This window comes from Microtus ochrogaster, chromosome 21, assembly GCF_000317375.1.
Source record: "Microtus ochrogaster isolate Prairie Vole_2 chromosome 21, MicOch1.0, whole genome shotgun sequence".
Taxonomy (NCBI): domain Eukaryota; kingdom Metazoa; phylum Chordata; class Mammalia; order Rodentia; family Cricetidae; genus Microtus; species Microtus ochrogaster.
In genome coordinates, this window is record NC_022022.1 from 2,869,949 (window position 1) to 2,890,555 (window position 20,607).

At 45.1% G+C, this 20,607-nt stretch overlaps 2 protein-coding genes and 1 non-coding gene across 5 annotated transcripts in view; 1 reads left to right on the forward strand and 2 right to left on the reverse strand.

Moving 5' to 3' along the window:
* Positions 1 to 930: 930 nt before the first annotated feature.
* On the reverse strand, positions 931 to 9,440 carry Ensa (endosulfine alpha). 2 transcript variants are annotated; one of them, XM_005356969.2, is made up of 4 exons: positions 9,252 to 9,440; positions 6,452 to 6,577; positions 4,224 to 4,390; positions 931 to 1,624 (listed from the first exon to the last, which is right to left on the reverse strand). In XM_005356969.2, exons 1-4 carry the CDS (start codon positions 9,303 to 9,305, stop codon positions 1,609 to 1,611), a joined length of 363 nt encoding a protein of 120 aa, XP_005357026.1. In that variant the 5' UTR covers positions 9,306 to 9,440; the 3' UTR covers positions 931 to 1,608. The 2 variants fall into 2 exon arrangements, with proteins under 2 accessions (XP_005357026.1, XP_005357025.1); XM_005356968.3 differs by having other exon boundaries at positions 931 to 4,390.
* Positions 9,441 to 14,873: 5,433 nt separating this feature from the next.
* Golph3l (golgi phosphoprotein 3 like) overlaps positions 14,874 to 20,607 on the reverse strand; it is a 22,484-nt gene continuing 16,750 nt past the window's right edge. For both annotated transcript variants that reach the window (XM_005356970.3, XM_026784206.1), the window contains exon 5: positions 14,874 to 15,479. In XM_005356970.3, the coding sequence (XP_005357027.1) occupies positions 15,052 to 15,479 (428 nt within the window). In that variant the 3' untranslated portion in view covers positions 14,874 to 15,051. The remainder of the gene's footprint in view (positions 15,480 to 20,607) is intronic.
* Positions 16,538 to 16,640, forward strand: LOC113457262. The gene has a single exon (XR_003377889.1). It is a non-coding gene; the product is annotated as a U6 spliceosomal RNA (small nuclear RNA).

Sequence of the window (20,607 nt, forward strand, 5' to 3'; positions counted from 1 at the left end):
TTGTTTTGTTTTGAGACAAAGTCCTACCACATAACACTGACCTGTAACTCTAAAGAGCAGGCTGGCCTTGAACTTGTGGTCCTTTGCCTCTTACTTGTACAAGTAAGCACTAACATGTCCAGGTGTTGTTTTATGTTTATGCAGCTGATGAAGACCCTGCCTCCATCTCCCAAAGGCTGGGATGTTAGGATTGTGGCGGTATTCCAGCTCAGCACATTTCTTTGTAGTGCTCTTTCATTCCGCTGGCTCACTGTTGAGCAGGACAAATTTGTAGGATGTATTAAACCAGAGTACTGGCTAAACCAGAAGAGAGAGCTACATATTCACCTGGCAAGCTTGACTAAGAAAAACAATGTCATAGATACTGAGAGCAAGGTTTCTTCTCTAGTGCAGTCCACCCCCAACCCAGAATACTGGTGATTCACTCAGCTGTCTCTTGCACTTCTCTCAAAAGGCTTTCAGTGGCATGATTTCAAGAAGGCAGGGTAGGATATCATGTGGGGATAAGTCACTCGCTTTCTGCTGGCCAGAAACAGAAAGGCAAGCTTCTTTTGCTTATTACCAAGAACTCACATTTCTCCCACACAGACATGGAACTCAGGAATAGAAACTGAAGGGAACAGGAAGAACAGGGCCCCGTTTTTGCTGAGTCTGGACTAAGCTTTGGGTGTTGGTACCCCATTTCATTAGAACCCTGAAACTCTCGCTTTATAGGGTGGTGCACCTTCTGTACTAGCTACAAGGACAGACAGTGGCTAGCCTTACCTGTGCACACCAATTCTGCTCTCTCCCCAGTGACAGTCAGGAGGTCAGACTGTCTACCCTGAGAGCCCTGTGCTTCTTGCAAACTCAGGGACCACACCGATCTCCCCCTCAATCACATTTTCACCCTCCCAAACCCCAATAAAACACACCAACTACTTCAGAGTATTTCTGGGTTTGGTTTTTTCCACGGGTGTTTTTTGTTGTTCTTGTTTTATTTCAAATACTGAAAAATTCCCCAGGGCTCTGTGGGGCTCCCCACTCACTTGCCCTTCTCCCATAGCAAACCTGCCTCAAGGACAACACTTTTGTTAAAGGAACAAGTAACACTGACTCCTCGATTGCTCTGCAGAACCAGAGAAATTACAGCACACAATTCCTTTTCTCTGACTCCAGGTCACTAGCCACATTAAACAATGCATCTCTCTTTAGAGCTGACCTCGAAGCCCTTACCATTAGTCTGCTGACAACCCCTTCACTTAGAACCATCCCAAACCTGTGCTTAAGAAGAACGGTAGGAAATTGTCTTTTTCATCAGCTACAAACCCTAGCTCATTTCCCCCCACAGCTTCCATTCCACCCCCTTAACCCCGCCCTTGGGATTTCAACGAAATTTTTCCCAACTATTATTTGGAAAAAAATGTAAAACAAAAAAAAAGTCCAAGGTCTTGGTGCTCAGCCCAAGGGGCTCCATGCGCTGGGACACCAGTGGGCAGGGATCTCTGCCTCTCTAGCCTGCACCTGGGCCACCTCCTGACCCCTGGCTGCAAAAGCAGGAAGGGGCAGGAGCCAGCACAGGACCCCAAGTGGGCAGCGTCTCACGATCTGGTGGAGCCCCAGGCAGCATCATTCAACTTGGCCACTGTGGATGAACAGAAAAAGAAACAAAAAACAAACAAAAAAACACTGTCAAGTAAAAGGGAAAACCTCTTGAATTCCATCCCAGTTTCGACCCCATGACTTCTCCCTGACATGTACCTGTATATTAATCATAAGGAAGTTGAAAAAAATTAGTCTTTTCCTATTCACAAACAGGATGTTTCTGTCTTTTTGATATACTCATGGAAAACAGAAAAACAATTCTTGAGACATAAGGGGAGACACAGATGTCTGCCTCAGGAGTCCTGCAGGCACAGCCACTGGTAGCAGGGGAGCAGGAAGCACAGCGGTGAGGTGGTGACTGACGATACAAGGGTCAGAACACACTTGCTTGGAGGGGACCAAACAGCCTGGGTTTAATCGAATGCAGTGACCCTTCCTTGCTAAGAAACAAGCCTGAGAAGAGAAGCTTATTTGCTTCCTTAGCACTGAAGAGAGAGACTGATAGTTTGCTTTTGATTTTAATGTCCTTTCCCCATCTCTGTCCCCACCTCTGCTCAGGAGTGTGTGCGTGTGCATGCGTGTAACCACTAGCTGCTGTATGTATCACTGGAGGCTGAAACCAGGGTCTCCTGCACGACAGGAGAGCACCGTACATCTAAACCATATTCTCTAGCCCTCTCTTTTCTTTTTATTTTGAGACAGGGTTATCACTCTGTAGCCCAGGCTAGCTTTGAAGTAGCAAATCATGCCTCAGCTTTCTGAAGAGCTGGGTTTACAAGCTAGCTTGATTTCCCTATTCCTCCTGTCCCTTCCTTAAAAACAGACTTGCCATGAACAGCAGCCTTGAAGACACAAAACTGACCAATAGAGAAGGCAGCTCAGACAAGAGGAAAAGGTACAGAATTCGAGAAGATCGGAGATGAAGAAAACGTACAAAATTATATATATATTTATATATATAATAACATGACATATCTATGTACAACATGGCTGGGACATTGAAGAAACTATACAGTGATGTTCAGCATTGTCCCCTTCCCACATGGACTTTAGATTAAGGATGACAGCATGAGAAAATGGAGCAAAAACACAAAAATTATATACAATTACAATGAGAGTCAAGGAGTTTGGGGGCCAGGGAGACCAGGGTCCTGCTCTCTCCACTCCTTCCTCACCAACCTACTCCTACCCCATCTGAACGACAGCCAGAGACCCGAGCAGTCAAGCAGGAGAGCATGTTTAGACCCTTTCCCGACACACACAGCGACAAACTCGTCAGACCTTCTAGGGGCACACCGGAATCTGTGAAGGGAGACAGACTGCATCATCCTGCTCTTTTGAGCAGTCCTCACTCAGGTCCTCTCTGCTGTTACCGAGCAGGTGGCACTCAGTAAGATCCAGGCCAAACTAGTGATGACACAGCAAGGCAGGCTGCTGTCACCCTCCCCACTCTCCGCCTCCACCAGTGAATCATCTGCTAAGGCCCAGATGCTCCAGCTGGCAGGAGCACTAACTCCTCGGGGCCAGCTCCGTTCATCCCTTCTTCCTCCATGCCTAACATACAGCTAGCATCGGATTACACCTGAAGCACGAGTGTTTCCTCAGGCCCATCCAGTCTGCTGCCAGAGTGGTTTGCAGCAGCTAGGGTCAACTGTAGATCAGGAAAATGGGAGAGTCAAAACACTTCCAGGGCTGGCTTCTTCAGACTTACTCTCTCTCCCCTCCTCCCTCAAGAAGGCCTTGTCTGAAGGTGTGGCCCTTGAATCTCAAACTTTCTCTCTTCCCATATAGCACCCCTCCTGTTACCCTGGACTTCTAGCTTTACAGAGCTGAGGCTTAGCAAGGGCCTGCCTCGGTTGGTTTTAGGATGAACGGCAGTTAGGGCAGGTGTAGGATTTTAGTCAGAATTAGCCTACACGGTTCCTGCTCTGCAGAGATGAGGAACAGACTCAGAGGCCACATGACCCAGCCAAGCTCATACGCCAGTGCTGCTGGGCACGAGCAGCACTGGAGCCGGGTGTTCCGACCCTACACTCTTCCCACTCTCCCAGCATATGCTCCAAAGCTACATGCTGAAAGAGAAAAGATCAAGCTTTCCACTCCTTGAGAAGCAGGGCAATTGTTGGAGGGACACAACAGAGAGGTTAGGTGGGCACTGTGGTTTTAGGCAAGCAAATCCCTTCTCCTCTTTGAAGGTTCCCTAAACACCCACAATGGGAACACAAAGCACAGAGGCCTAAGGGACAACACACTTAGAAGCACAGAGAGCGTCTCCTTTCCCAACACATCAGTGCAGCCTTGGAACACTGAACCTGCCACACTGCTCCCAGACTCAGCCTGCCCAAGGGCTTGCTCCTCCAAAAGGAGAACTCCCATCTTCCACGCTTCTCAGCACAGGAACAGCTGCAGTGCTATCCGGTCCTAGTCTTTCCTACTTCTGGGTCTCTACTGGGCTACAGTAAGGGTGTAGAAGTTTCAATTTACCCAAAGAAATGAACCCAGAATGCCTCTTCAACCTAAGCCTCCAGCAGAATGTCTTCCCCGGATGGCAAGCTGAGCTCTGACTAGGTGCCCATTCCCTGCCTATAATATATAGAAGTCCAGTGGGTGAGGAAGGGGAAGAGAGGGGCCCAGGTAACCCCGCAAGCTTGCTGGTGACGAGCGAGGACTTGCTCTGGGGCAGGTCCTGTGGGGTGGGGATGTGGTCGCCGGTCACCAGGTTCTTGTCTGGCCCTGCGCTCGGCAGCTGTTTGTTCTTCATTTTCGCTTTGGCCATGTTGTAGTCTCCTGAGTCAAAGTACTTTTGCTAAGAGACAGGAGGGAGGTCCAGATAAATGTAAGCTCTGGGGCTCTTCAAAGGCAGACTTGACTCCAGCATCAGCACAGGCTCTCATGCACCCCAGCTGTCTACGCTCCTCATGTGCAGTCCATACCGCTCACGTGCTCTGACATCTCCTAGCATGTTTTGACTTCGTCCTAGAAGAAACTAGCACCTTTGCAGTTTAAGGGATGGTTCTGTCTCTGAACCTGGGTGACGGCTCATACACATTTTGGACCTTACCTGGCATAGGATGGTTCAATCAGAACCACCACTTGCTTCATTTATAACAGCTTTTTTTTTTTTTTCGAGACAGGGTTTCTCTGTAACTTTGGAGCCTGTCCTAGAACTAGCTCTGTAGACCAGGCTGGCCTCGAACTCACAGAGATCCGCCTATCCGCCTCCCTACTGCTGGGATTAAGGTGTGTGCCACTATGGCTGGGCCCATTCATAACAGCTTAATGAGGACCTTACTAGGTGACAAAGAAATACCTTGGGGTTGAAAACAAATGAGTAAGATTCGAAGAAGGGTTGATCTGGGGCTCCCAGCACCAGAGACCACTGAAGCCAGCTCTCTGCGTTAGAAATGACTCTCGGACCAGGAATAGGAACTGGCTTGTCAGGAGGCAGTGTGCCTTCCGGACTCCCACCACTCCTACACGTGTTCCCTGGTGAGACAGCCTGCCCACGCCCGGCTTGCCTGAGGTGAGCTAAACTGCAAATCAGCACCACGCCATCAGCTGTGGAGTCTCTGTAGGAAGCCACTTTCCTCCCGACCCCATCCATCCACTCTGCAGAGACACCTGACTGAGAGGGAGACGGGAAGGCCATTCTGGTTGTTTCTTTTTTAAACTTTTGAGGTCTTATAGGTTGAACCCAAGCTGCACAAGCACTTTCCTGTGGGGCTACATCTCTTATCATTCTGAACGTGAAAAAGAACTGTTTTGTTTATAATTTTATTTACTTTTTTTTTTCCTTCCTGAAGACAGGGTCTCACTATGTTGCTTCATTGTCCTACAACTTACTCTGTAGACCAGGCTAGCCTCAGTCTCACAGAGATCTCTCGACCTCTGCTCCCCCAGTGCTGGGATTGAAGGCATGTACTTTTTTTTTTTTTTAAAGTTTTATTTATTTTATGTATATGAGTGCTCTATCTGCATATACAACTTTATGCCACAAGAGGGTATCAGATCCCACTACAGATGGTTTTGGGTCACACTATGGTTGCTGGGAATTAAACCCAGGTCCTCTGAAAGAACAGCCAGTGCTCTTAACCACTAAGCCATCTCTGCAGCCCAAGCATGTGCTTTTTTTTTTTAATCATTTATGTATGCACGTGTGTCCACAGAAGCGAGAGAGGGGTCAGAGTCTCCTGGAGCTGAAGTCACAGGCAATGGTCTACTGCCTGGTGTGGGTGCTGGAAACAGCGCTGGCTCTCTGGAAGAGCAGCAGCCCCCTTGCTCTCCAGCTGCTGACCCAGCCTCTTTTTCTCTTCTCTTTTCTTTTTAAAGGCAGGGTCTCATTTTAGTCTAGGTTGTCCTAAAACTTACTATGTAGACTCAGCTGCTCTTGAATTTGTGGTAATCTTACTGCTTCAGCTGGATCACACCTAGCTAAACTAAGTTTCTTGAGGGAGTACAGTTAATGTCTGGTGCTGGTGTCAATAGTCTAAAGAAACCTACTGCTTGAGGTGAAGGTTTTTGGATCTTCTGAAATGAATCGTTGTAAAATCTGTCTGTAAGACTTAATAGGGGCACAGCCCTTATCCCACCAGCCCTCCCCTAGGTAGATGCATGAGCAGAGCACACGATGCCCTTCCAGTCCCTGCCACCCTTCCTGCAGTGCCCACCCACCACCCACCCGAATGCCCAGCATTAAGCCTTCATTTCCTATGACCAGAAGGGAACTGACATCACTGTAGGGATTCACAATAACCCGCTTTCCTCTTTCTAACTCCTATCTACACTGCCCAATAACCAACCACAGAAAAACATGCAGCAGAACCTCTATAGACTTCATGCAAGGATCGTGGTCAAGGCCGCCCCATACCCCTTTCTGGAGTCTCTTCATGAGGAAATCGGAGCCCCCAGGCTTTTGTCCTAGGCTTGGGTATTTGGCCTTTAGCTTGGCCTCCTCAGCTCTCTCGGGGAGAACACCTTCTTTCTCCTGTGTGTCCTGAAGAAAACAAGACAAATGAGATTAAGGACTGAAAAACAATGACTTCTAGTATCTGACAACCTTTGTATTTTCTGCTTTTTCCTGCAGCTCTATCAGCTTGTAAACATGCCATCTCCACTCTGCTGTTTTTAGAATGTGTAAGTTTTAAAGAGTTCTTTCTGGTTTTTTGAAACAGGGTTTCTCTGTGTAGCGCTAGCTGTCCTGGAACTCACACTATAGACCAGGTTGGCCTAACAGAGATCCGCCTGCCTCTGCCTCCCAAGTGCTGGGATTAAAGGTATGTGCCACCACCAGCAGATTTATGTGTATGTGTTTTGTACATATGTATGTATGTGTACTATATGTATTCCTGGGTGCCCTCAGGGTTCGGAAGAGAGCACCAAACCTCCTAGAACTGGAGCTACAGATGGTTGTGAGCCACCATGTGGATGCTGGGAACCACACCCAGGTCCTCTGCAGAGCAACAGGTACAACCAGGCAGTAGGGCACACACCTTCAGTCCCAGCACTTGGGAGGCAGAGGCACGTGGATCTTTAAGCTCAAGGCTAGCCAGGTATACAGTGAGTTCCAGAACAGCCAGGGCTACACAGAGAAACTCTGTCTCAAACAAACAAACAAACAAACAAACAGTAACTGCTCATAACTACTGAGCCATCTTTCCAGTTCCTATGATCTTAAAGTTAGACCTTTGTTCAAATCCAAGGTTCAAAATAACTGTGTATAGTGAAGACAAGGACAAGCTAGTTCTTACTCTATACCCAGGGAGCCGCCCTAGTGACCTGTGCGCACTAGGCTAAAGGCTATCTAAATGCGACACCTGACTATTAGAGCTCATTCAGCACCAACAGCAGGAAAGACAAAAGGAACTGGCAGGCCTTTTAGCAAGAACAGGTAAGTGGGAGAGTTGAGTCTTCTGAGAGGCTCCCCCCTCATTCAGACTCTAAGAAGCCATCTGGCATCACTGTGGAGGATGCTAGGCATGTGGTCTATTCCAAAGATATCCACCTGAGTAATCCACTTCCATAAATGCAGGCAGGCTAGAGGTAAACAGCTAATGTGACATTAGTTTTAACCTCAAGAAAAGAAGAAACTAATTTCACTATAGTATTCATATATCAATCTTATAAAAAGAAATAAATAAAAAGATTAATGCCTACCCCACTGGGGTAGGTGATGGAAGTCTAGGGAAACATCAAAACTCAGGCGTTTACAGAGGTTCTCACCTCTATCTCTTCTTCCTCTTCATTTTAAAAACAGGACAGTTTAAAAACATAGTCTTCCCATGTACTCCTGGTTAGCCTGGAACTCTCTATGTAGACCAGGCTGACCTTAACTCACAGATTTTCCTGTTTCTGGTCCCTAGTGCTGGATTTAAAATGTGTGCCACCGTCTCTTGCTTCTTGTGGACACGTCTATTTGTTTATTACTTTGGGGGGGGGCAGAGTCTCACTCTGATGCCCAAGCCACCTGGAACTTGCCGAAATCTTCTGCCTCAGCTTCTTGAGGGCTGGAATCGGCCTTTGGTGTGCCACACATGGTTGCTTTCTTTTTTCTTTTTTGGTACTGGGTTAAGAAGCCTGGTTATCCTAACAAAACAGTTACCACTTACTTATAGTTACAGTTTCCCTGCTGCACTTCGATAATTTGTTTGGGTTGTTTTTCTTTTTGTTTTCCTTTTCTTTTTTTCTTTTTTTTTTGAGACAGCGTTTCTCTGTAGCTTTGGAGCCTACCCTGGAACTAGCTCTTGTAGCCCAGCCTGGCCTTGAACTCAGAGATCCGCCTGCCTCCGACTCGCAAGTGTTGGGATTAAAGGCTGGTGCCACCCAGCTTGTTCTTATTTTTCCAGGCAGGGTTTCTCTGTGTATCCTGGAACTCGCTCTATAGACCAGGCTGGCCTCGAACTCGGAGATCTGCCTGCCTGCCTCTGCCTCCCGAGCTAAACGCACGCACCACCACCGTCCAGCTAGTGGATTTTTCTCTTGACAATCAGGTACTGATATAACACGAAGTGTATTTAATGAATCTTTTAGTTAAATGTTAAGAACTCAAATATAGAGCCCAAGAAGAGGTTTATTTGGCATTAGTGTTTTCATCGTGCGATGGTGGGTGGACTATATCCCACTGCGGAGGAACTCAAGGGGATCAGCAAGTCACTGACGGTGAACAAACCATTCCTATCAAAACAGGCCTCAGGAAGTTGTCACCTGAACTTAGCCAAGGTATCATTACTCTTCTCCCCTCCCCCAATCCTGGCTTATTTTAAACGTCTTCATCTTGACCTATATCTTTCTGTGGATGAAGACTGAGTTCCACTCTGATGGTTGGGTCACTTATCCCTACTAATCACACAGCTCATTTATGCCGCAGGACCACCAGCCAGCCCCCTTTCATTCGCCTCATCTTTCCAAACACCCGCCCACGCCAGAGCTCGGCCTATTATAGAACAGCTTCTCCAGGCTGAAAGGAAGGCTTACTGGCCAATAAGAAAGCGGATCGCACAAAATGACAATCGACTTGACTAATCGACATCGGGGCACCAGGCCGCGCCGAAATGCAGCCTGTGCGACAGAAACATGGCCAACCCCTGCGGAGCCTGAGGCAGAGGCGGCCAATCAGCGGCGGCGGGGGCGGATCCCGCCCGCGCGGCCACCCCCGTTCCCCTTATTCTCACCTGCTTCTCCTCGCCAGTCTCCTCCGCAGGGTTCTCTTCTTGTTTCTGGGACATGGCAGGACCGGGACTGTGAAATGCAGGGCCCGGAAAGTCAGCCGGAAAAGGGAAGGGGGAGGGGAAACGGGGACAACCTGAGCTGCTGCTTCGGCTCCTGTCACTATGGTTGCTCGGTCAAAATGGCGGCCCGAGCCCGTGACGTTCAGCCCACCCCCTCCTAGAAGAGCCAATGAGAATGGGCTTGATGGGGCAATGACGTAACGATACACCAATAAGCGTTGGTTGAAGGCGGGGAGAAAGTCAGAGCCGACAGGCAAGCTAGAACACCAATTGGGAAAGAGAGCAGGCCACAAGAGCCAATTAGAAGCCTTCAGGGAGCCTAGGGGCAGGACGTCTAGCTTTGGTATTTTTGCTTCTTGGGTGGGCAGGCGCTTTCTTCAGTTTCTTCCCCAGGTCCTGGGCAGGCTTCCGAACGTCAAACCGAAGGGCCACCATGTACTGGTGCAAAGGATTAAGCTTTGAGGGATGTTACGAAGGAAGTTTCTGACGTCCAGAAATAACAATTGGAGGATAATTTTTATTAAGCAGTTTTCTGAGACTGACTACTAACTTGTATAAGACTGCCTTGTATGGCTCTTCTTCCACCTATAATTGTTAAGAGTCATTCTGTGAGCCGGGCGGTGGTGGCACACGCCTTTAATCCCAGCACTCGGGAGGCAGAGGTAGGTGAATCTCTGTGAGTTTGAGGCCAGCCTGGTCTACAAGAGCTAGTTCCAGGTCAACCTCTAAAGCTACAGAGAAACCCTGTCTCGAAAAACCAAAACAACAACAACAACAACAAAAATTAAACACATATTAACAGAATCATAGTTCAACAATAGTTCTTAACCTGTATGGTGGTTCTTGCCTGTAAATACCCGCACAAAGGACCCTGAAGCAGGAGGATCTCTGGAGTTTGAGACTACACAGTGCGACCTTGTTTTAAAAAACAAATACAACCAAAAATATGGAATAACTCTTCAGCATCTGTCAGTAGAAAGTACTGTATTACTTTTATTGGAATACATACACATATATAAGCCAGCCTCTGTCCTTCAAAGCATTTTAATTTTCAAGATTAAGTCTTCTAAGAGTGTTAGTCAAAAAGTATTACATATTTATATTTTGAATAATTGGTCTAACTGTAGGGTGGAAAGGGCCAAGGAAAAACACCCTGACCCCGACTTGGGAACAGGGATTGAGGTCCCACAAACCCTGAGCATCGACTACCACCAATCCCTAAACGCAACAGTAATCCCAAACCACCGTGGAAAGCTCCACTGCCCCCAAGGAACTCTACATAAGCTCTGTATCCTGTTCAGTTTGCTGTCACTTCACCCAAGAGGCAGCCACCCTCCTGGGTTCTTCCTTCTCAACGAATCTCTTTAATGAGGTTTGGGCGGTGACCTTCTTTTGTAGGAGTGTAGTGAAGCAGAGACGCCCAAGAGGAGTAGAGCAGAGCTTTGGAAAGGCTCCTGACGTCGGAAACCTCTCCTTGGTGACTTCGTGGTCTTCCATGGCTCCCGACTGCCAGAATACTTTTCATCCGAACTGCAATGCTTACACTAAGAGCTCGGCATTAGACCACACCAGCGATTCTTGTACTTGAGAGGCATAGACAGGAAGTTTTGAACTGCATCTAAATTCAAAGCCAGACCCTGCCACAAAACAGAAAAAGAAAAACAAACAAAAACAAAAAAACCAACAAGGAATAATGGCAACATGCACTGTCTTGATAGTAACATCCCACTGCTCTCTTGTGGTGTACTAAATTTCCCTAAACAGAAACAGTCTATCTAATAACACTGTCAGATTCATCCCCACTCCCGTTTCTCCCCATTTCCCCCAATTAGGGGTTTCTCTGTTTAGCTTTTGTTGTACTGGAACTCTGAAAACCAAGCTGGCCTCAAACTCCAGTAATCCACCAGCCTCTGCCTCCTGAGTGCTGGGATTAAAGATGTGTGCCACCACCACCTAGCCCCACTTTTTCTTTTTCTGAAGCTGGGTCTCACTGCATAGCTCTGGCTGGCCTGTAACTCACTCTGTAGACAGAGGCTGACTTTGAACCTGCCTCTGATTTCTGAGGGCTGGGATTAAAGGTTTGTCACAATATTTTTTTTTGGGGGGGATAACTTCTTGTGAGATAGGCTTGGGAGCTACCTGTTTATTTCTCATAGCATTAGGTTTACTTCTCATGGGACAATCTGAGAAATACTACAACACACAGATTATTATTATACGAGGCAAAGTCTGGTAAGCATAATAGAAATGTTTATGATGCTGTATAGGACTTTTAAAAGGACCCATAGGCAGTGTAAGGTTAAAAGAAGTGTTCCTGACAAAGGTCATTTAGAAATACCAGGACAAATCAGTGAAAGGTTTTCTTTTTTTAATACTTATTTATTTATTATGTATACAATATTCTGTCTGTATGTCTGCAAGCCAGCAGAGGGCACCAGACCTCATTACAGATGGTTGTGAGCCACCATGTGGTTGCTGGGAATTGAACTCAGGACCTTTGGAAGAGCAGGCGATGCTCTTAACCACTGAGCCATCTCTCCAGCCCATGGGAATCAGAACTGGAGACTGGAGAGATGGCTGGGCAGTTAGGAGCACTGACTGCTCTAACAGAGGACCAGGGGTTCAATTCCCAGCACCCACATGATAGCTCATAAGTGATTGTAAATCCAGTTCCAGGGCAATCTAACACCTTTACACTATTGTCTATACATCATAAAAAATTCTTTAAAAAAAAAAGTAGAACTGATCTTTAGGAGGTTAGTTTGGTGGTGGTGAATACAAACGTTCAGAAATTTAGGCAGAAAGGCACTAGAGATGGGCAGTCTAGCCCGAGTCTACTGCTGTCATTAGGAAAGAGATAATTAGGACTAACCTAGAAATGTGGTAGCTAAGAGCTTTTTTAAAAACAGGGTTTCTCTGTGTAGCCCTGGCTGTTCTGGAACTCACTTTGTAGAACAGGCTGGTCTCAAACTCACAGAGATCAGTCTTCTGGGATTATAGGTTTGTGCCACTACCACTAGCCAAAATAAATCTTTTTTTTTTTCCTTTTGGTTTTCCGAGAAAAGTTTATCCGTGTAGCTTTGAAGCCTGTCCTGCAGCTCACTAAGTAGACCAGAGTGGCCTTGAAATCACAGAGATCCGCCTACCTCTGCCTCCCAAGTGCTGGGAGCAAAGGCGTGCACCAGTACTGCCCAGTGAAAAGATTTTAAAATAATAAAAAGGGTCTGGGAATCAATGGCCACAACTGTGCATGTGCGTGTGTGTGATTTACTAGTTTAGCAATGGTTTGAATACAGAGAATGAGAAAGCTGTTTCTCCAGTGGACTATCTACAGAAGCAGTAAGTTAAAAATAAGGAATCGGGACCAGAGAAATGGCAGCAGATAAAGGCACCTGCTGACAAAGCTCATGACATGCTTCATTTTACATAGCAAAGTACAGCCAGTCCAAATAAAGATATTTTTTCCTGTTTCTTGTGCTGTTCTAAGGGAGGGAGGAATAATAAGCCAATCATAACTACAGTTACATTTTTATAAGCTAATGGTTAGAGTTAGTACGTTATCAAGTGCATTGTTAGGTTCATCTCTTAGATAAACTCAAGTCATTTGTGGCATTTTCAGAGAAGTCATTCTCAGTCTCTTCAATGGTAACATGGTATTACTGAGTAACTTACTCTGACTGAGATGGAGACCCTACTGGGATGTTAGCTGGAGCCCAGGGCAGCACTGCTATGCCCTGTCAATACATACCATAATTATTGAAGTTGTAAACCATGTACAGAGAGACCAGGGGCACAACTATTTTATCTTTATTATACAGAAATGTGATGGCAATTATACACTGCATGAGTGTTTGGCAGTGAACATTACACAGATTTCAAGTGGAGACACCCTCATTTTATGGGCATATAAAAATAAACACTGAGAGTTGCAGGAAAGCACTCAACTTCTATCCCCCCAGTCAAGCTGAAGCTTTCCACAGGAAAACCTGGTTTCAATCCATGTTGAATTGTTCCAATTGGAAGACAAGTTAAGCCGCTAGATCTCACATGGGCTGGCTTTGCACTTCTTTTTTTTTTTTTTTGGTTTTTCGAGACAAGGTTTCTCTGTGGTTTTGGAGCCTGTCCTGGCACTAGCTCTTGTAGACCAGGCTGGTCTCGAACTCACAGAGATCCGCCTGCCTCTGCCTCCCGAGTGCTGGGATTAAAGGCGTGCGCCACCACCGCCCGGCTTGGCTTTGCATTTCTATAGAGAGCCAGACTAAGACTCCACTTGCTTCTCAAATCACAATTTGTATCTCATCTAAGAGACACATGAAATGCAGACAATAAAAATGAATTAGAAAACTTTCAAGGATCTAGGTAGGTTCAGGGAGGAGATGAAGTTAGAGCAATCTACTTCTGAATATAAGGATTTGGTATGAGTTCGAGTCACCTGTATTGGCTGTGTGGCAGCCTGTTTCTCACCAGCAGTCAACAGGGAGCTTGAAATCAGCACAAGCCAGTGCTGGCCTCTTCAAAGCCCCCAAACCTAGACTTTGTATCAGTTGCCATTGACACTCAACTACCCATCTAAATAGCATCTCTTCTAACAAAGTCTCTCTTCACCCTTACTACTGAAGCAAAAACATTTCAAGAGATTTGGCTACAATGATGGCTGTGTTGAAAGAAGACACAATTTGGAGGGTATCTGTAGATTAAATATAGACCGAATTATTGTCAAAGTCCTTAAATATAGGGAGTTTATCAATTTATACAGGAAATAAAAACAGGGATTATGAAGATATGGAGTTTGGCTACCTTGTGCTGTTATCTGGGAACTGAAACTTACAATTCCTTTAATTTAATCATAGTAGAGACACATGCTAAAAGAAGAAAAGACTTTAATTTTTGAGTGAGAGTCTCATATAGCCCCGAACTTACTACACTAGCTAAGGCTGATCATCAGCTCCAGATCCTTCTGCCACCAGCTCCCAAGTGTATCCCCCAACACCTGACTTCAAAGATGAGAATTTTTCTGTTCCCTCCCTTTCCTATAAGTTCTAATACTGGCTGCATGACAGAGGTGACTGAGGCACATTGCTTTTTAAATTCAGACTTTGTTTTAATGATTGTGGAAGCAGGAAAGATAGTGCTAAAATAGATCGTGGAGTACATTTCTGCTTCTAGAACTATGGGAGTCATCAAACTTGGAGTGTTTTCATTAGATAAAGACGAGAAAATCACAGGCAGGAGGTACAATCTCAGGGACCATTTGCTTCAAAAATTAGTCTCATTTCTTTTACTGCCCTTCATTTAAAGAGACAGTGATGTCAGTAAGTATCACTGTGTACCAGCATCAGAAAGATAAAGGCTGAGAAAATGTGATAAGGGAGAAGAAATGGAGAGAAAAAATAAGGGTGAAAAGAATGAATGTACAGTTTACTCTTCATCTTCACATTTTGTTGCTGGAAAGCTCTAATCCCCATGTAGATACTCCTGTTGATCCAAAAGTACACTGGTTAAAAATAAACCCAGAAATAGGAGATATTTATTGGATGTGTGTGAGCTCACCCTTTTCATTTGGATGTAGAATGGAAGTACGAGGAGAAAACTGTCTGCTTAGAATGGTCGTGGCCCATGAAGAGGCCCCGAGGTTGTCCTCCCCAAGTCATGGGCCTGATTCAAAATAGAGGAAATAATGATGACGATATCTTATTACACAAAGCTCAGTGATGGGGTCTCTGAAGTCAGCAGCTTGCTGGCTCTAGGATTTGTTGAAGGCTGCCAGCACAGCCCAGATCATCTCTGTGGCGTTATGCTTTGTCCCTTCCACTTCGGGGTCCAGTTCTACAAGGTCCTTGGTGCGATTCATCGCCACATCGTACTTGTCATCTGTCAGACAGGAGAAGACATTCTCTAGCACGTCAGAGGAATGCGCCAGAACCAGGAGTGCCAGTGTTCGCCTGTCCATGCGCTGAGGGTCGTTCACCCACCGTTCTAGCACACTGTCTTGGAGTTTTTTTACTAGTCGCTGTTTCTCTGTTGTGTTGGTCACTGGGTGAGTGGTCATGTCGAACAGCAGGAAGTTCTGCTTCTCTGTGGTGAGAATACCCTTCTCCACCAGATTCTTGGCAATCCGCTCGCGCACATTTCTAAGCTGGTACTGTAATTTGAAGGGGTTCCACGTCTCACCTTTGAGAAAGAAACAGGGAAACAAATAGAAAAACCCAGCTTGTTATTTGAACTTCGTTTAAAAATTTAAAAGCACAATTTCCATCAATGAGGGAACAATGTCAACTCTTTTTTAAACTGTACTTTATGCCTTATGTGTTGGTTTTGACTCCAACTATAATTTACATTAAACAACTCTCAAAAGTTGTTCTCACACATACACGAATGTGCGTGCGTGCGCATGCACACACACATGCATGTGCGTGAGAAAACCTATCAGGGATTTCCATGCTAGTACTCACAGCATGTGTGCTTGGTATGTGTGTGGAGGTCAGAACTAGTTTTCTCCCTCTATCTTGTAGCTTCTAGGGATCAAACTCAGGTTGTGAAATTTGGTAGCAAGTACCTTTACTTGATAAAACCATTTTGACAGTCTTCCAGATTTTTTATTTTTGTCATAAATTTTTGTTGTTGTTATTATTTGTATTTATGTATGTATGCAGGTGTCCATAGAGGTCAATAGAAGGTGTTGAATATCCTGGAACTGAGTTAGAGATGGTTGTGAGCCACTGGGTTCTGGGAACTGAACTCATGTCCTCTGGAAGAGCAGGAAGCACTCTTAACCATTGAGCCATCTCTCCGACCCCTTATTTCAGTTCATATATAACTCTCTGTGATGTTGTTAATCATTTTTGGATGATCACTTTGGATGTGTGTGAACATGGATGTTAGAGAATAGCCTCAAGGGTCATCCTGCCCGACCTTACTCTTTCAGACAGGGTCTCTCATTTGCCTGGAGCTTGCCAAGAAGGCTGGTTTGGCTGGTCATCAAGCTAGCCTCCCCACTGGGATCATAAATGCAGATATCTGGCCTAGATTATTCATTCAAGCTCAAGTCCTTATGTTTGCAACACAAATAGTTTACTGATTGGGCTCTCTCTCTCTAGCATTTATTCATTTATTCTTGTATTTTTTTTTTTTTTTTTGCCATTCTCTTCAAGATATCAGTTTTTCTGGGATGACTTCTCTTCCATATCACATGTGTTCTAGCTGGGTTGGCAAAACTGAAAAGACTGAGTTTGCTTTGGCAGCACATATTCTAAAATTGGAATGATACAGAGAAGATTGGCATGGCCACTGAGCAGGGGTGACACGTAAATTTATGAAGCATTTCATATTTAAAAATAAAATATAATTGAGAGGACTAAGATCCCCTTCTCCTATTTATCAGGTGGAAGGCCTATCCAGGAGTCGTGGACTGGCAATTGGAGCTCAAACTGCCCCGTTTTAGCTTCTTTGAAGGGCAGAGGTCACTGACCAGAAAATGAAAGCCAAGAGGATGAGAGGCTGCTGCTCCACTAACAGCAGGACTAAAAGCCTGAAGGAAGGGTTCCACAGCTGTACCTGAGATGACCGCTTGATCAAGTGTAAAGAATCCTAAATCTAAATGTGTTGAAAACCATGGACATCTTGGTGCAGAACAAATTGCCAGGATGCTGAGAGAAAATATCAAAGGACAAAGCCTTCTTTTCAATTCTACAGGCTCTTCACACATGTAGTGTATTAATAAACATGTAGGCAAACACTCAGTGGTTACTCTTCATTGCTGACTTGATGCACAATCCCAGGAGAGGGCTGGCCAGAAGGTACAGCAAGTAAAAAGTGTTTGCTGTGAGAGTCTGGTGACCTGTGGCTGACCCCTGAAAGCTATGGTGGAAGGAAAGAATTAACTCCTGAAAGCTGTGGTGGAAGGAAAGAATTAACTCCTGAAAGCTGTCCTCTCACCTGCCCATGAGTAAGGGGCATGTTAGCATGTGCGCACACGCACACACACGCATGCACGCACACACACGCACACACGCACGCACATGTACGTACACGCACACACGCACGCACATGCATGTACACCCACACCCACACGCACGCACACACACACTAATAATAAGGGGCGACCCTTGAGATAGCTCAGTGGGTCAAGGTGCTTGCTGTCAAGCTGGACAATCTGAGTATGGACTCTGACCTGAATAGTGGGAGAAAACTGACATAAGTTGTCTTCTGACCTCCAGATGTGTAAGTGGTACATCCTTGTGCATACCCACATACCAACTATATAAATAAAACTTTAGTAACAATAAAAAGAAATTGCCTAGAAGGCATACCTCTGGCATGTCTATAAGGGCATATCCAAGAGGTTTAGCTGAAAATGAGACACCCATCCCTAGACATTGGATGTGTACCTGGTCTGAATAAAAGGAGACAAAGGAAAGTCTTCTGCACACCAGCATTCATCTCTCTGCTTCCTGCCTCCCACTCCCTATGCTATGCCTCCCCTGCTAGGATGGACAGTAATATCCTGATGTGGGATGTAACCTTCTGTATACATGTTGCTTTTATTGGTTGACGAATACAGCTATTTCAGCAAATGGCTTAGCAGAGTAAAGCCAGGTGGGAAATTCAGAGATATAGAGAGAGTAGGTGGAGTCAAGGAGCCGCTAGACAGTCGTTGAGGAAACAAGACATCTAAAAAATTAAAAAATGAGGTAATGCCATGGCTACATGGCAATACATAGACTATCTGGACAGAAGGAAAACAAAAGTACAGTCTCTGTTTATAGTATCCTGTAAAAACTTTCACCAAAATAAATAATAATTCTTCTTCTTCTTCTTCTTCTTCTTCTTCTTCTTCTTCTTCTTCTTCTTCTTCTTCTTCCTCTTCCTCTTCCTCTTCCTCTTCCTCTTCCTCTTCTTCTTTTTCTTTTTTTGAGACAGGGTTTCTCTGAAGCTTTAGAGCCTGTCCTGGAACTAGCTCTTGTAGACCAGGCTGGCCTCGAACTCACAGAGATCCACCTGCCTCTGCCTCCTGAGTGCTGTACAACTAATGTAGGTGGGTCTTCTTTCTATGTGTTGCTTTCATTGGTTAATTAATAAAGAAACTGCTCTGCCTGATAGGTCAGAACATAGGTGGGTGGAGTAGACAGGACAGAATGCTGGGAAGAAGGGAAGTGAGTCAGACACCATGCTTCTCCTACCCAAGATGGACGGTGGTTAGAATCTTCCCGGTAAGCCCCCACTTTGTGGTGGTACACAGATTATTAGAAATGGGTTAATCAAGATGTGAGAGTTAGCCAATAAGAAGCTAGAACTAATGGGCCAGGCAGTGTTTAAATGAATACAATTTGTGTGTTGTTATTTAGGGTGTAAAGCTAGCTAGGCGGTAACCGGGCAGGACAAAAAGCAGGCCTGCTCGCCTCATCACTACACGCCACCACCGCTTGGCTAAATGCATACTACTCTTGCAGGATTCCAGCACCGTGTCAAGTGGCTCATGACTGCCTATAACAACAGCTATACTCTCTTTTGGCCTTTGTAGGCATTGGCACTCACATGACTATTTCCACACACATACAGACACAAACTCATAATTAAAATAAAAATTAGAAAAACAATCTCAACAATGATATTGGAAGCTATATAAACCATACAGAAATTCTGGAGTTTGAGAGAAAAATAAACAAAATAAAAAATTTATTTAAAAGTTCAACAACAAAGCCAGGCGGTGGTGGTGCACACCTTTAATCCCAGCACTCGGGAGGCAGAGGCAGGTGGATCTCTGTGAGTTTGAGGCCGGCCTGGTCTACAAGAGCTAGTTCCAGGACAGGAGAAACCCTGTCTCGAAAAATAAAAAATAAAAAATTAAAAAAAAAAAAAAAGTTCAACAAAACTGAGCTAGTTGTTGAAACAATCGAGATTATGTAGTTTGAGGTGGGCATTGTGAAGAACACCTGTAACTCTAGCTCCTGGGTAGAAGAATCAGGAGTTCATGGTTATCTCCTGACACAGAGTAAGTCAGAGGCTACCCCAGACTATGTGAAATCTTGTTCAACAATACAAAATGAGGTTACATTGTCTGGAGAGAGCTTCAGAGAAATGTGAGGTGCACTTAGGACCTACACGTGTAAAAGTATAGAGAGAACGATGATGGAACAAAGGGGAGAGAAAAAAAAGCAGAATACTAAATCCCATATTTCATAAAAAAACACTTGCCTATACATTTTGAGCTCAATGAACCCCACACAGGATACATGTAGAGAGAATGATATCTAAGGCCAGGTACTAAGAAGCAATCTAGGAAGACAGCTTGAGAAAAATGACTTGTCACATCAAAGCTGCAGTGAGGTCAACAGCTGACTCAGTCAGAAGAACAGAAAAGTAAAATGATTACTTCAAAGCAATGACTGACAAAACTGTCAGCCAAAAGCCTTCTCTTCTCTTCTCTTCTCTTCTCTTCTCTTCTCTTCTCTTCTCTTCTCTTCTCTTCTCTTCTCTTCTCTTCTCTTCTCTTTTCTTCTCTTCACAACATCTCTCTATGTAGACCTAGCTGTTCTGAAACACACCCATCTCCCCCTCCTGAGTACTAGGATTGAAAGTGTGCCACCACACCAGGAATTACTTAATTTTTTTTTTTTTGATACAAGGTTTCAGAAGGTTGTACAAATGGGGCACTTGCCAACTAAGCCTGACTACCTCAGTTCAATCCCCTGACCCAGCTGGTAAAAGGAGAGAAGCACCTCCTCAGAGTTGTCCCCTAACCCCCAGGTGTGCACTACAGAGGCAGGGCTGGGGGACGGGCATTTACATGCATAAAAAACATAGCAAGAAAATTTCTTTTTTCCATGACAGGGTTTCTCTGTATAACAGCCCTAGCTTTCCTGGAACTCACTTTGTAGACCAGGCTGGCCTTCATAGAGATCTGCCTACCTCTGCCTTCTGAGTGCTGAGATTAAAGGCATGCATACCAAACTGAAAAAAGATTTAAATTGTACACAAATGTTTATAGTAGCCTAGGTCCCAACAGCAAACTCAAATATCCATCAGCTAAATGGCCAAAGAAATGTACACAAATTCTTGAAATATTAGCTGTAAAAGCAGACAATTCTGGGAAAGTCAAGACAGAAAGATTTTATCTATGTCAATGTCCTAGTTGTCATCTCAATAAATATTATTTTAGGGCTGGAGAGTTGGCTCAGAGGTTAAGAGCATTGCCTGCTCTTCCTAAGGTCCTGAGTTCAATTCCCAGCAACCACATGGTGGCTCACAACCATCTGTAAAGAGGTCTGGCACCCTCTTCTGGCCTTCAGGCATACAGACA

What these genes read in the sequence shown, in the direction of transcription:
- Ensa (XM_005356968.3), bottom strand. Translation starts at nt 9,305, where the DNA reads ATGTCCCAGAAACAAGAAGAGAACCCTGCGGAGGAGACTGGCGAGGAG. An exon ending in AGACTGGCGAGGAGAAGCAG is followed by an intron (nt 6,578 to 9,251) that starts GTGAGAATAAGG and finishes TGTTTTCTTCAG; the next exon opens with GACACACAGGAGAAAGAAGG. An exon ending in TGAAGAGACTCCAGAAAGGG is followed by an intron (nt 4,391 to 6,451) that starts GTATGGGGCGGC and finishes CCTGTCTCTTAG; the next exon opens with CAAAAGTACTTTGACTCAGG.